The sequence below is a fragment of the Danio rerio genome, chromosome 22 (assembly GCF_049306965.1).
Source record: "Danio rerio strain Tuebingen ecotype United States chromosome 22, GRCz12tu, whole genome shotgun sequence".
Lineage (NCBI taxonomy): Eukaryota > Metazoa > Chordata > Actinopteri > Cypriniformes > Danionidae > Danio > Danio rerio.
This window is the reverse complement of record NC_133197.1, coordinates 8,528,502-8,545,136: the sequence shown is the minus strand read 5'-3', so window position 1 is coordinate 8,545,136 and position 16,635 is coordinate 8,528,502. Positions and strand designations below refer to the sequence as shown.

At 36.5% G+C, this 16,635-nt stretch overlaps 1 protein-coding gene across 7 annotated transcripts; it reads left to right on the top strand.

Annotated features, from left to right (window-relative positions):
- Positions 1-223: 223 nt before the first annotated feature.
- Positions 224-16,611, top strand: si:ch73-27e22.4. 7 transcript variants are annotated; one of them, XM_073937262.1, is made up of 12 exons: positions 496-748; positions 2,046-2,363; positions 4,100-4,219; positions 4,466-4,507; positions 4,744-4,881; positions 7,480-7,571; positions 7,687-8,001; positions 9,582-9,881; positions 10,199-10,504; positions 10,965-11,270; positions 12,685-13,002; positions 14,462-16,611. In XM_073937262.1, the coding sequence occupies exons 6-12, from the start codon at positions 7,544-7,546 to the stop codon at positions 14,527-14,529; spliced, it is 1,641 nt and encodes a 546-aa protein (XP_073793363.1). In that variant the 5' UTR covers positions 496-748; positions 2,046-2,363; positions 4,100-4,219; positions 4,466-4,507; positions 4,744-4,881; positions 7,480-7,543; the 3' UTR covers positions 14,530-16,611. The 7 variants fall into 7 exon arrangements, with proteins under 7 accessions (XP_073793366.1, XP_073793362.1, XP_073793364.1 ...); XM_073937265.1 differs by lacking the exons at positions 4,466-4,507; positions 4,744-4,881 and adding an exon at positions 224-300 and having other exon boundaries at positions 680-748; XM_073937261.1 differs by lacking the exons at positions 4,744-4,881; positions 7,480-7,571 and adding an exon at positions 224-300 and having other exon boundaries at positions 680-748.
- Positions 16,612-16,635: the final 24 nt, after the last annotated feature.

The window sequence follows — 16,635 nt, the reverse complement described above, 5'->3', positions numbered from 1 at the left end:
CCTATTTTGCCAGTGCTTTATACTTTTTTAGATACGAAATATCAAAAGTTTTTGTCCCGTTTTGTCCACACAGGCTATTAAAAGAACCATTTATAGAAACAGAAAGTGCAAACGGCAGACAGCTGTGAAATGTAGCACTGGCACCAGGATTCTCCCGGCCCTTTCGCCTCCTGGTCCGCCCCTGTCAGGCAGTGTTAAATGTCAGCTGTTGCATGTTTTTTTCGGCGCATGGTCCGTATCGTCAGTCCGGATGAAATGAATCAGTTCATAATTCTCATAGCATGGCATGCCTTGCTTAAGGCTAGATTTGTATATTTTCTGGGATACTAGTTTTTTTTCTTAGTCAAAGTGACTGTACGTTTCAAAGTCGCTCAAAGAGGGAAACTTTAGTAGGATCAGTATTGATAATGCGGACGGTTTTGAACGATTCAGTCCGTTTTGGTGAACTGTTGAGAAGTTTACTTTAATGAACCGGTTCACTAAAACGATTCGTCCAAACGAACGGGACAACAGTTTTACGCCTAGCAGCAGACTCGAACATGAAAGACTTGAATTTTAAACAAACGTGTCATATAGATTTATTTAAACATCTCTCCACGGTTCTCCAGAATTGTTGTTTCTTTCAGAAAACGCGCTGGGTGTGCCTCAGAAACTCACTAATACTGTTTTTATAAACCAGATTTAGCTGGAAACCGCAGCAATATGAAGATCATTTTAGGGATCCTTCTGTTTCTACTATCAACATGCGGTAAGTGTGCGGTTTGTTCAGTCATTATTGGCCTGCTTTCGGTTTCACACAGCATTTTAACTAACATGGGTAAAAGTGTATTTTTAGCTAAATTTGCCTGCACCCCATGATGACTTGTGTGAAGAGTTAGTATGTCCTTTACATTGCATAATCATTTTTTCTAAGGGAAGTACTTGTAATTACAGTAACTACTCTTTAAGAATATTACTAATACGTATATATACATACATTCATTCATTTTCTTGTCGGCTTAGTCCCTTTATTAATCCGGGGTCGCAACAGCAGAATGAACCACCAACTTATCCAACAAGTTCATTCACCTGTACCGCATGTCTTTTGACTGTGGGGGAAACCGGAGTACCCGGAGGAAACCCACGTGAACACAGGGAGAACATGCAAACTCCACACAGAAACGCCAACTGAGCCGAGGCAAACGTGCTACCCACTGCGCCCCATATATATATATATATATATATATATATATATATATATATATATATATATATATATATATATATATATATAATGCTTTCATAAATAAATGGTTCTTATCATTTTGTTTGAAACATTTATTATTTCATAATAACCTGATGCTTATATACTGTACATGTATTCTTCTTCTTCTTCACGATTCTTTCCCTGCAAAAAAAATCCAGCTTAAACCAGCCTAGGCTGGTTGGCTGGTTTTAGCTGGTCGACCAGGCTGGTTTCCAGCCATTTCCAGCCTGGGCCAAATCAGGCAACGCAATTAGCAGGAATGTAACACTTTTTCTGGGGCAGATTTTAATGTCTGAACACCCTGGATGGGGCCCCTTTCCAGGGCCAAAGTGGCTACCAGCAGGCTGGAAAATGACCAGCTAAATCCAGCTAAAACCAGCTTGACCAGCCTGGTTTAAGCTGGATATAGCTGGTTTTGGCTGGGCTCCCAGACTGCTAGGCTGGTTTTAGCTGGTCATCTCCCAGCCTAACCAGCTAAGACCAGGCTGGAAATGGCTGGAAACCAGCCTGGAAGTGGCCAAAACCCCTCTAAAACCAGCCTAGTTGACCAGCTAAAACCAGCCAACCAGCCTAGTTTGGTTTAAGCTGGATTTTTCAGCTGGGTTGGCAGTGTTGAGTTATTAACTGCTTATTTCACATTTTGCTGATAATAAATATTTTTTGTTTTTCATTTATAGCTGAATAGTTAAACTAATTATGTTCAAAAGGAGAGACTTAATTCTCTCCCTTTAAATGATTTCTCACTAACATTCTCAGCAGTGTTTCAGTCTCTGAGATGCTGTTTCTGTTTGTTCTGCAGGTGTGTTTGGTTCTGGAATTAATGTGCAAGTATCAGCGATGGAGGGACAGACTGTGACTCTTAACACTGATATTAATGATATAAAGAATATCACTCGAATAATGTGGAGATTTGAAACTTCACGCATTGCTGAATTCCATAACAACAAGACCATTTATCCCAACGACCTTGAGAGATTCAGAGACAGACTGAAGCTGAACAGTCAGACTGGAACTCTGACCATCATGGACATCACAACCACAGACACTGGACTTTATAAGGCAGAGATCAACCACAAATCTGGCACTTCAAAGTTGTTATTCAACGTTACTGTCAGTGGTGAGGAATTTTTCAAAAGTTTTTGTTCCCTTAACTTTTAGTTATACTATATAGAATTTTAATTATACTGTTTTCAACACTTTTACAGAGTTACAGCTTTACAATATCACAGGGACAGAAATTGCTTTACAATATGCTGTTGTCTTTCTGAAGGATTTTATACATAAACTGCCATAAAAGGCCAAAGATGTTTTGTTAACACTTGAGCATTAGTCAATGTACATCAACTAGATTTATGCATGTATACTGTATTAAACTTCAGTTGTTAGATTTGCTAAACAAAAGCAACACGTTCATGGTGCAGTAGGTGATCTGCCAAAATGATAACTGGTTAGCATAACATCTTTAAAACACAGTCCCTCCCCTGCCATCCAAAGCCACACCTTCTGAAATACAAACTCACACAGTGAAGATGACAGCAGACAACCCACTAGTTCATGTCATTCGCCAGCTAGAAATGTAGTTAGTGGTTGTCCGGCAGCGTGCAGCAATTACACTTATTACTAAGTCATACTTGCATGCAATTTTAGACCGAATATTCAGAGTAGCATGGTAAACAAAAAAGTCAACTTGACCTCAGTAAAGCAGGCTATGCGGAATAGCACCATTTACTGATGTTTTGTTGTTAAAATAAATAAAATAAATAAAATCTACATTATCAATGCTGTAAAAGGTGCTTACACTGCAAAAAATGCTTTTCTTGCTTAGATTTTTTGTCTTGTTTCTAGTTTAAATATCTAAAATTTCTTATATCAAGAAGCATTTTCTAGACAAGCAAAACATATTATCTTGTTTTAAGAAATAATATGCCAATATTAAGTGAGTTTTTCCTTAAAACAAGTTAAAAAATCTGCCAATAGGGTAAGCAAATTAATCTTGTTTTTTCTTTTGACGTAAGATTATTTTGCTTACCCCATTGGCAGATTTTTAACTTGTTTTAAGGAAAAAAACTCACTTAATATTGGCATATTATTTCTGAAAACAAGACAATATGTTTTTCTTGTCTAGAAAATTCTTCTTAATTTAGGAATTTTTAGATGTTTGTACTAGAAACAAGACAAAAAATCTAAGCAACAAAAGCATTTTTTGCAGTGTATGAAACTGAAAATAGTCACATCAGTCTATTGCTGGAAGATTTCAGTGGCTGAACAACACTTCTGTGCATATAACCCATTCAGAACAACATAATCTACAACAGCTTTGCGTGACTAAAATAGTTTTAAAACATAACCTTTCCTGTCTAAAAGAAATATTTTCTAATATTTTCTAAAATAAATACTTCAGCCATTGTGTCATCCTTCCTCCAGCGTGCAAAAGCAACTCCAATATTGATTTAAAAGGTTTCAATTCAGCATTTGATTTTACCACGACTGTGATTCTGAAGTTCACACCTCACTCATGGAAGACGTTCTGAACTTACTTAAGGTTAAGAAACTGAGCAGTATTTAACATTATGACCTTTAATAGCAAACAGACTGCAATCTTAAATCGCAAAACACTAGATGTCTGTAATTTACAATGAATGACGACAAATTGATCATTCCAATATGGCGGATACACAAATGTGTTTGGAGCTGATGTAACTTGCAGGCAGCTTGTATATAAATATCAAGAGTATTCTTAAGTACATGTTGTAATTTTTATATGTAATTAATCAAGAATCATTAACGAACATTGACTTACAAGATCTATAGTAGTGAATGTTTATGGTGTTTATTTCTGTTTTTCTTGATCAGTTCCAGATTCAGGTTTATCTCCAGGTGCTGCGGCAGGAATATCTGTTGTCGTTCTTCTGCTGGTGTTTGCAGGAGCAGCGGTTTTTGTGTTTTACCATCGCCACAAATTTCTTCCTAAAAGTGAGTGATGTAGTGCTACAGAAGAGTGTTAAATGTATAATGGATTTTCATATATAGTTCATAGGTATGATGTTGAGTTTAATATTACAAATGTACATTATTAATTTCATAAATCAAGTATTTTTGGAGCGGCCTCTTTATTTTGTTCAAAGCTACAGTGTATTGTATGTTTAAAATGGGGACTGCATGATTGATTCAAATTTCCTAGTATTAATAAAACTTTTGTTTTTATGTGCTGCTAAAAAGAGGCGCAAAAAGGAGAGTTCGTTGTTCAACAATGTCAGATGTGTAAGTATTAAAATGTGCTTTTGTAGGGTGTTTCCATTTTTAGTCAGCATAAAGGCCATTTTTAACACCAGCTTGGTTGAAATTGGTTTAGAGTAGCAATAACTGAAGTCTGTTTATAACCGTTGACCTGCATGACATTAACAAAACTTGTGTTTGGTTAGTTTGTGTATATTTGATGATGCATCTTTTTTTGTTTGTGCCACTGTATGTGCTTTTTTAATACTTTATTTATTTAGGGGGAAAAAAACAAGAGGAAGAAGAAAATAATTACTAATAAAAAAAAAGGGCAGTCCACACGGCCAGACGCCAGCGAGAGCAAAAGTCTCTTCTCCTCAGAGTTTGCCACCTTGTGAACTGCTGACAGGTGCAGCGAGGTAAAGAGACTCACACACCGCAAGGGGCAGGCCAAAACAAGGCACCCACTTCCGTGTCATGCCGCTGATGCCCTCCTTAGAGAGGTTGTGTGTGTAACCATTACATTCAAATCATTTTTCCAACGGGTTTAATGCTTAGCTGTTACGACTTTTTGGGGATTTGTTTTACATTTTTCCCCCTTTCGAAGAAACCCATTTTAGCCATCGAATGGCATCATTTGGGCAGCTTCACTGTGCCAACACTGTGAGACTTTGCATGTTTTTTTGCTGTGGGTGTGCACACCTGACAGGATTGAACCAGACCAGAAATACGCACCCTTAACCTTTTTCTGGGTATGTTTCAGAGATCAGCTTGGATTGGGGCCAGCCAGACCCAACACCACCTCTCATTGTTTCACCCTGCCAGAGACTCTACTGGCTGGGGCATCACATGAGCTCCAAAAGATCGGCAGAACCTAAGTCCGCAATTTCACTTATCTTCAAAATCCTGTTTGCAGGTCAGAGATAAACTTGGTCGGGCATGTACCTCCAGGCGCGGGACATCCCGACAGGTTGGCCAGGAAAGGGTGCCTCTGGTCAGGCATGACCTGGCGTTTTTTCAGATTTTAATGTCTGAACACCTTGAATGGGAGCCCCTTCTAGGGCCAAACCAGATGCCACAATTAGCAGGATTCTGACACTTTTTGAGGAGCAAATTTTAATGTCTGAACACCCTGGATGGGGCCCCTTTCCAGGCCAAAAAGCAGCTGCCACCTATAGCGGGAATCAGAGGCAGATTTTTTTGTATGAAAACCCTGGATGGGGCCTCTTTTCCATGGCCAAAGTGGCCGCCACCTTAAGCTGGAATTGAACACTCTTTCTGGGGCAGATTTTAATGTCTGAACACCCTGAATGGGGGCCCCTTTTCCGGGGCCAAATCAGGCAATGCAATTAGCAGGAATTGAACACTTTTTCTGGGGCAGATTTTAATGTCTGAACACCCTGGATGGGACCCCTTTCCAGGGCCAAAGCGACTGCCAACTTTAGCAGGAATCAGACAAACTTGCTGGGGCATCACACAAGCTCCAATCAGCCAGTGGGCAAACAAAGCACAAGAACCAAGTTCATGTTTTCATGCGTCGTCAAAATCTCGTGGGCAGGTCAGAGATTAACGGGGTCGGGCACGTACCTCCAGGTGCGAGATATCCCGACTTGTAGGTGGCCTCCTGTCAGACATGGCCTGATGTTTTTGGGCCTGGTTCAACAACTCAACTCAACTCAACAACTCAACTCAGTGAGTGTACTTGCTTCAATCCGGCTTGAGACCCACCATCCTCATAATGAGAGGTAGACGCACACTAGAAAGAGCCACCATCCCGATGCAGACTTAGTCATTCCAGAGACCCACCATACCCCAAAAAAGAGTCCAAATCACTCCAAATGAGGGTTGGACTCTGAAAAATCATTTCCAGACACCAAGGAAGACCCACCATCCTTATTCTATTTGGACTTCCTCCAAACAGTGTATTTCCTTTACAATTTCCAGCATTTTCTCAAGGTACAGTATAATGTATTAAATGAGTAGACCATTTCTTCTCCAGTTATCTTTTTTTATTTTAGTCACTACTTCATACCAGAAGCACTGTATTTTTGGGCAAATATAGTTCAAAAGATTTCTGAGTGTCTTTTAACCCATTCACACTCTTTGAGTTTTAGGATTTCTTGTTTATATGTATGTGGTTTTAATCATCTTATTAACGGTCACAGTCACTGCTGGTTTTGCCGTTTATGTCTACTAGAGGATTTCCTTTATCTTTATCTCCTTGCATTCCCTATATCTTATCATCATAAGTTGTCTTTTTTTTTTTGCATTTGTATTTGCTGTCCTTCAGGGATGAACAGACATTTTAGTCAAAAATTCAGTTTTTGGCTCAAAAAAGAAAAAAGGGGGGAAAATATGAGCTGAAAAAAGTATCTACCTCCAGCCGAGTAATTACAGCGACTTTTATGCTGGACACAGAAAGCGCAGTGCTATGAAATCCATGTATTTTAATAGCCCGAGCCATGCAATTGTGGTTAGTTGCTGCACTGACCAAAATGGAAGAGATCCAGCATACGCTATGGTCAAAGTTCAAAATAGCTCAAAATTCGCTCATGTATGCACATACTTATAACTGCATGAACTGCACATGCTCACCGGAATAGCAAAGTCTGCTCAAATGACGGGCCAACAATAGATTTCCATGCCATATGCTTGATCCTGCAGCTTGCATTAGTGCTACTGTGCTGTCATAGCAATGGCGGTAAAATGATGCATCTCGACTTGTTCACAGTTATCATAATTTTAGTCAATTAAATGTTTTTAAATAAAACAATAAATACTTATTACAAAGCAGTTTTGGTTTTTAGCCAAGTGCATCCAGAATTTTGTGTTTCGGACCTAAATTTTCTCTTTCCTCACATACCTAGTTTGCTTTGATGTCTTTGGTTTGTTGGTCTGCTTTGCCTGCTCACCTTGCTTGTTTTTTATTCAGTTGCCCTTGTGATGCCTTGTTTTTGTTAGCCTGCATTGCATTATTATCTTCCCAATAATAAACTTTGTTTGTGTCCTCAACCCAGAGTTTGGTCTGACATCACCTTTACTGCACTTTTAATTTTCACGTCAAGACTGTAAAACAGGAGAATGGGAATGCCTGCATCTCAACTAACAAGTCAGTTCATGTAGCATCAATGGTTATTAGATTGTTCATTAACATTTAATCAAATACTAAATAAGATTAATTCATAATATCCTCATGTCACCATGTTTATGTGCTGATGTGACAGATGAGGCAAAGATAGTGTCTGTGAAGGAGAGAGGATCTGTCACTCTAAAGCCTGATGCTGTAATTCAGAGAGACGATCAGATACTGTGGATGTTTGGACCGCAAGAGACTCTTATCGCTGGAGTCAATGGAAATGCCAGAGAGTTTTCCACAGGTGATTGTGCTGATGGGAGATTCAGAGACAGACTGGAGTTGGAGTCTAAGACTGGATCAGTAACAATATCAAACACAGCAAGCGAACATGTTGGGGTCTATAAACTGAAGATCTTCAGCAGCACTGGGACTTCATACCAAACATTCATTCTTACTCTCACACGTGAGTATCTCAAGTCTTTAAATGAAAGTCAGTGTTGAAGTGAAGAGTAGGTGCTTGTTCCATGGTGATGGCTAAACAAAGTCAGGATTATAGGATGAGTTTTAAGTTTACTAATTTACCAGTGCAATCAGGCTTTATTTTTACCATGACCCTGATTATAAACTTATTCTGTTAACTCAGACTTTGATCCAGAGTTCATGAGTGTGGGCACATGAAGGCAGAACATCAGGAGCAAACAACCAATCACATGCATTGAATCAAAAAGATACTGTGATTACCAGCTCAGTTTACAGGCTAAGATTAATCGGTTTAAACATTCAGATCTTTAACCTTCATCCATGCCTTCTGACTCCGTGACCAAAGTGTTCATGCCTGGTTCAAATTGACCTGATTTCTTTATCATTAGTATTATTGCTATTATTATTATTAATAAAAAAATGAACTCAGTTAAATAGTTTGATTTCATCAATTAATTAAAAAAAACTTAATCTACACATTCCTGTAATTGAATACAAATGAACTTGCCATTATATAAAGTAATGTTAGTAATTGTTAGTTCATCCCAAAATATCTTGTGGAAAAAATATAGCATGTAGGTAGAAGACTAAAATTATAAAATTTCAGTGAAAGCATCATATTTTTATCACTTGTGCAATAATTAATATTTCGTATAGTCATCGTTATAACTTAATGATAAACCTATGCAGGTCAAATTTAACACTGTATTACACTCACATTTAAACCTATATAAACTCTTCGGAGGGGACGCGGTGGCGCAGTAGGTAGTGCTGTCGCCTCACAGCAAGAAGGTCGCTGGTTCGAGCATTGGCTGGGTCAGTTGGTGTTTCTGTGTGGAGTTCGCATGTTTTCCCTGTGTTTGCGTCACCCTGTCAAAATCTTAGATTAGCTGGGTGACTTTAGCAAGGGACATGCCTTCACTATTGATACTAGAAGTATGACATCCTTTTCATATTTGCTTATTTGAAGGCAAGAGATTTCATCATGCTCTCAGTCATAATGGCTTTTAGTTATACTACTATTCACAATTTCTATAGCCATTAAATATTTTCTACACACACACACACACACACACACACACACACACACACACACACACACACACACACTATTGGTTGTTGTAACCCAATGTTGGATCAAATATAATCAAACACAACCACTGGGTTTGTCCACATTTGAGCCAACATTAAGTTAAAACAGCCCAGCATATTTTCTTCACCCACACTGTATGTACAGTCAACAACTTTAAATGAATGTTTTGTATTTATTTATTATATAATGTTTTGTATTTATTTAATATATTTATTGTAATTTAATGTGATTTTGTCATTAGCTTCATGAAATTATTATTCTTATTATTTTCCATTTTTAAATGACATTTGTCTTTTTATAATGCATCTTATTCTAGTATCACTAACCTGTAAGGGTTTAATTGATATTTATTTAAACTATCACAAAACTGATTGAATCAACTCTTGTTTTTGTTCAGTCCTGATAAACAGCATCTGAATGAACTTTCTTTTGTGTTTCTCTGTTTCTATGTGCTTCGGTCACAAATGAAGAGGATGTGATGTCAGTGACAGAGGGTAGTTCTGTCACTTTAAACACTGACACTGTAATACAGAATGAGGATCTGATCCTGTATATGTTTGGAGATGAAGACCGTCTCATAGCTCAATTGGAAAAGACCACAGATACAGTCGTCTTTCCTGATAAGATATTTAAAAGTCTGAACCTCAACAAGAAGACTGGATCTCTGACCATCACAAACTTCAAAAACTATCACACCGGACTGTACAAACTACAGATCAGCAACAGCGGCAAGATAACCTCAAGCAAGACTTTCAAAGTGCTGGTAAACTGTGAGTATTTCTGTGATGTTGATGCTTTGAAATGCACACATGTAATGTTTTATTATCACACAGTTGCAATGTGTGTGTAGTAATATTAATTGACTCAATATTTTAGGGAATTTTTGTTAATAATGAAAAGTAACGTGTGTGTCTGTTTTAGTGCCACATAAATGTTCCCTTCTGACTTTGTTTCATTGCTTTTAAAACCAGAGTTATTTGGTTATTCTGACTGTTTTATAATAGGCTTTATCACATTATTAATTAATTTGGAATAGTTTTTTTCTCCTTGTAAAGTGATTGAGGATCTCATTTCTTTTTTCTGACAGTCAACAAAGTGTCAGTGAAAGAGGGAAAATCTGTCACGCTAAAGGTTAATGGTGAAATTGGTAAAACAGACCAGATACAGTGGCTGTACGAAGAAAACTCTCTTCTAGCTGAAATCAAGGAAGGGGGCAGAGAGATCCTTACATATGATACAGCTGATGGGAGATTCAAAGGCAAACTGATGGTGGATGACAAGACTGGATCTCTGACCATCAAGAACACCAGACCCGAACATGCTGGACTTTATACACTAAAGATCAACAGCAGCACAGAGCCATCAGATAAACGGTTCTTTGTTTTAGTCAAAGGTGAGTCTGTGATTTAGCTCAAACTCCTTCATGTTCCGACTTCAGAGATGATGTCTCTGAAGAATGTCTAACGGAAATCCCAAAATCACATGAATAAAAATAAATGTGCATAAATTTATGTGAACTGAATAGGATAATTTTTTTTTCCAATAAGAAACAATGTACATTAACTATGATGGAAACATGCGTGCACAGAGCATCTGCATCAAATATGTATGTGATTTTGTTTTAACAAATCATGTGATAATATAAATGGTCTTGTGGTGCCACAATAATGGACAAACCAGCAGACCGATTAAATTGTAAATGATCTGAAAATGTCGTTTTGTTCATACTAAAATGCTTTAACCAAAGTCTGTCATCACAGTGGTTCAGAATTATTTCCTCCAGTCTTTTACAGTCAACATTTAGTTTCACATTGTGACTTGATCTAATTTCAACCCTTTGTTTTGTTTCTAAGCGAGTATGATATTAGGAAAGGAGGGAAACAACGTCACTCTGAATGTCAATGCTAAACTACAAAGAGATGATCTGATCCTGTGGATGTTTGGAGACGAAAACAATCTCATAGCTCAAATGAACGGAGAAACATCAGAGAGCACATTTACTGAAGCCGACGAGAGATTCAGAGACAAACTGCAGCTGGACAAGATGACTGGATCTCTGACCATCAGAGACATCACAAACGAACACTCCGGAGCTTATAAACTACACATCGTCAGCAGCAAAAAGCCCACCTACAGCTCATTCAGAGTCTTTGTGTTTGGTGAGTTTAAATAATAATGAAATAAAATAGGGGGATCTGAATGCTGAAAACAAGAATGATAATAGGAGCCTTTATTCTTGTTACTTCACTGATTCACTTTTCTTCGGCTTAGTCACAGATTTATCAAGGGTCGCCACAGTGGAATGAACCAACAATTACTCTGGCATATGTGTTACGTAGTAAATGCCGTCCCGCTGCAAACCCATCACTGAGAGTACAGCAACTTCAGTGCTGATAAACACCCATTTACTCTCTCATTCACACACACACACACACACACACACACACTGCGACCAATTTAGTTTCTCCAATTCGCCTATATTGCATGTGTTTGGGCTGTGGAGTAAATTGGAGCACCAAACTGGAACTTTTTTTTTTTCCTGTGAGGCAACAGTCCTTACCGCTGAGCTGCCTGTCTTGTTACTTCATATTAATAAATACTGATGGCTGCTTTCTTACGCCCCATTCACACGGGGCTTCAGCGTCAATGCTTGACTGAAGGCGTGTTTGAAGTTGGGGCTAAAGCGTTCGTCATAGCAGCGTCAGCCAATGAAATTCAGTCAGCAATAGTCCACTGTCTAGCTGGTGTATTTGCATACAGCGATCTGATTGGCTGACGCTTCCTTTGGCGCTTGAAAAGTTGAGCTTGTCCCCACTTCTGCAGTGAGCAACGCCTCTGAAGCTGCGCCGATGGATCCACTATGCAGTTCGGCAATGCTTGACCTCACCCATTCAAAGTGAATAGGAAGGGTTGACGCTGACGCCCCGTGTGAATGGGGTGTAATGCTTTGTGAAGCTTTACAACATTTACAAATCTTTTTTCTTTTGAATCGGTGGTTCGGAGTGCATTTCATATTGGCAACGTTACATAATTTCCGTAAACTTCGTTATGAGACAACATTTTGAAAATTCAATGGTTCTGCTCTAGTGGTGATGTGTATCCTAAAATCTACATGAATCACGAGGGTTTCCTCATTTACCCCTTACTGGTGAATCACTGAACAGAACAAACAATGAGCCTTAATTTTTTAAAAGTATGCATATTAAGAGGAAACTTTTTATGATATTAGATGATAAGCTAAGTGCATTTATAGTTTACACTTTTAATTTTAAGCTCACAATATTTTAATTTTAAACATGTTTTGTCTGGGTCTTTGAAAATACTAGAAAACAAAAATAGAGAGATACTGAAAGACAAACATTTCCCAGAGATGGGTTGCAGCTGGAAGGGCATACGCTGCGTAAAAACTTGCTGGATTAGTTGGCGGTTCATTCCGCTGTGGCGACCCCAGATTAATAAAGGGACTAAGCCGAAAAGTGAATGAATGAATGAATGACACACAGTCCTATTCAAACTGATAGAATAACTTTACTTTTATCTCAGTCTGAGTAACTTTCTCTGTTTGTTATTCAGGTGAATCTGGCCCAAACACTGTGTCAGCGATGGCAGGAGAAAGCTTAATTTTGATCACTTATTTTAATATAGAGCAAGGTGAGGAGCCACAGTGGACATTTGATGAAGGTGTGATGCTAGCATCTGGAACGAACGGAGATGTCAATGAGACTTTATACGGGGATGATAAGAGATTCAGAAGCAGACTGGAGCTGCATCATCAAAGCGCATCTCTGACCGTGAAAAACACCAGAAGCAGCGACTCTGGAGTTTATCAGCTGAACTTCTGGAATAGAAACAAGAAAAACATTTGCTTGAAAGTCAATGTTACTGTTTCTGGTGGGTAACTAAACTCTAATTAACTTTAAAATGATAACCAATTCATTATTAGTTTTTTTTTAATGCAAAATCCATTTTTCTAACATATTTGCTTATCTGAGGCCTTGAAATGACAATCTGCATCTTAATAAGGCCTGCAAGATTTTATGAAGCTTCTCAAAGTCTTAAGTAAATTTCATGAATTCTCAGCACATAAGTATAAAAGCAAGTTATATAAATATATATTTTTATTTAACGACTCTTACATCAACCGTTATTTAAGACCGCTCTCTCAAATGGTTTAGAGTTAGCAGTCGGGGTTTGTGTTGGTGCTGTGGAGTAGACAACATTATTAGACACCATTTTCATTGACCCTGTGGGAGAAACCAGAGCACCCGGATGAAACCCATATAAACACCGGGAGAACATGCAGACTCCACACAGAAATGCCAACTGGCACAGCCAGGACTCGAAACAGTGACCTTCTTGCTGTGAGGCGACAGTGTTAACCACTAAGCCACAGTGTCGCCCTGAGGACTATTTATGCTTTGTAAATCCCTTATAAATGACAAATAAAGGCTCAGAATATTTGAAATCGGTAAACATGACTTTAAATGAAACATATCAAATGAAAAATACATTTTTGCAATCTTATCTACAATATAATGACTGTATAGTTTAAACATCGCTTAATAACATCGACATATTTTATCATAATATATTGTTAATATTATATTGCTGTCGTTTTATTCAATTTTAAGTTTATTTTGACACTCCTGTTATTCAGCCATATTTAAACCTTTACGGTAGTTTTATTCTTTACATAAGATTGCAAAGAATTATTGTTCTTATGATACTTAAAATAATTTATTTATCATTTATAAAGGATTTACAAAGCATTAATAGTCCTCACTTTAGATTAGGTCACAAAACTGGATCAAGTTTAGTTAATAAATCGTTAATAAAGTGAAAAATGAATCATTAACAATGTATGAAAACACAATCGTTTAGCTCATTTTACATGTGCATATAATTCAGCAATACAGCAGTTGTAGATGTAGTTATTTATACTGCTTACTAACATCTATTCATGTATAGTTAATGCTTAACAAGTGACAAATTAACCATTTACCATATGCTTAACAAATGATTCATAGTGTGTAGTTATGAAGTATTCCTGAAAAAAAGGATAGTTTCTGAATTGTCAAATATATCTGTACAACTTAAGAGGTTTTGTGGTCTGCTGTCATATATTTACTGTGGTGGATGAAGTATAATAATAAGTAAGCACTTGAGTAAAGGTACAAATTCCCTGAAAAATTGACTCCGGTACAAACAATTGAACACAAATGTGACAAAGTTGAATAATTTGGAAAATGGATTATTTTGATTGTCCCAGTCAGATGTCAGAAGTGATATTGCTAATGTACAATTACAGAATAGATGAAGATCTTTGTTTTTGTCTGTTTTTTTCTTCCAGATGACTCCAGAAACACACTGAATGAATCAGTAAATATACAGATGCCACAATCAAGCAATCCTGAGTAATCTGTGAGTTAAACAGACCTTCCTGAAAACTCATAAACACTTTGAAAGCTTTAGATACGTTTTGAAATCTATATGAGACACTGAAATGCTCTTCTTAGATGTTTTATTCTAGTAAAAATGTCTTAAAAAATCTTAAAACAAGAAGCGTTCTCTAGACTAGACTTTCTAGTCTTGTTCTAAAAAATAATTAAATAAAATTAAGTGAGTTTTCTTAAAATAAAAAATAAATCTGCCAATGGTGTAAGCAAAATAATCATGTTTCCTTTTGACATAAGATTATTTAGTTTATTATAGTGCTTGTTTTAAGGAAAAAATTCTTTCTTAAACCAAGACAATCTGTGTTGCTTGTCTAGAAAATGCTTCTTGATTTGAGAATTTTTTAATATTTGGACTTGTATGCAGTTAGTTTTGTTTCTTTATTATTCAATCAAAAATATTTAGTTTTAAAGAAAAATTAAGTATGTAGTAATTAAAAAAATAAAATAATAAAATAAAAAAAAAGTTTTTCCAAAAAAAAAAAAAAACATGTTTAATTTAAAAACTTATGTCAATGATAATGAAATATTTTGGATTGCAATAAATAAACAATTGTCCTATTATGCAGTTACCACAATTTTCATTGCACACTCATTAATTTTGCTCTCTTATTAATAAAATATTTTATTATCATTGACATAAGTTTTTAAATTAAACGTGTTTTTTTATTTGAATTCTTTTATTTTTTATTTACTACATACTTAATTTTTCTTTAAAACTGAATATTTTTGATTAAACAATAAAGAAACAAAACTAACTCCATAGACTAGAAGCAAGGCAAAAATTTAGATAAGAAAAGCTTTTTTCTTAAACCTGTGCATGTTAATGAATTGCAATCATTAGTAAATAGGATGCGAGTGCAGCTATTGTTTAGTCTGAGAAACAAAGGGTTTTGACTATTTATTCAGCGGAGGGCCACAGAAGTCTGTTCTTTCTTGTGTTGTAATTAACTTTGTCTGTGATCTCAATGTTTGATATGTGTTGTTGCATTACAATGATATAAGAGACCGTTTACCCAAAAAGGAACATTTACTCACTATTTACTCCTCCTGATTACAAACCTTTATTGGTTTCCTTTTTCTATGAAAAATGTTAGAAAGCTGAAAATATTGACCTTCATTTTAGGAAAAGCTGATATTATGGAGGTCAGTGGTTACAGATATCCAACATTTCTTCAAAATGTCCCATTTTGTGTTCAACTGAAGAGATGAAACTGGTTTGTGACAAGTGAAGGGAGAGTAAATGATGACAGAATTGTCATTTTTGATTGAACTATCCCTTTAATTACTGGTTAGAATGATCAATAAATAGGTTTGCTATAATGTGAAGTGTGATTTAATAAACTGTGCATGTTTTCTTCTTAATTATTTGTATTTCAGTTATGAAGTTTTCACATATCCGTGAATCAAGCAAAAGTAGTTGATGCTCCAGCAGTGACTTTCTGTCTGTTCACTACACAACACTGGGTCAAATATGGACAACCCAGACACTTATTTTTTTTTATTTTTTTTTTATTAAAATTAAATGACACTTTCTAACCCAGTGCTTGAGTTTGCTTATATTTGACCCAATGTTGTGTTGTGACATTCAGCATTTTAGAGTGAGTTAAATGTTAATCAAATCTTAATTTCTGAAACATTCAGATATAGAGTCAGAGTTTGATGTACACAACATGGAAGCTCTTAGCAATGTTAAATCTAAATATGCATGAATATAGTTTTGCTGCATGCAGGTCAGCATAAGATAAGCGTGGAATATATTTTGACTCGTGTGCACGCATTTATTTTTGAGACTGTGCTCAGCTCTCATTTTGACTCATTTTACCCTCGGTACTTTTATGACCCAGCGGTCAGCAGCTTCCCAGAAACTGCCACATCTATTAAGATATGACAGCTTTAAACAGGTTTCTTTCCATCTAATGCTTTATTTTTTTTTACTTTTAAAGGCCAGATACTGTGTTTAGAAATTATTTTCTTGGTGTAAATAAAGTGTGTGTGCTGACTTAATGTTTCCAGAGATAATAATAAAGTTTTCTTTTAAAACCAATATATATATTACTGTGCATCTTTT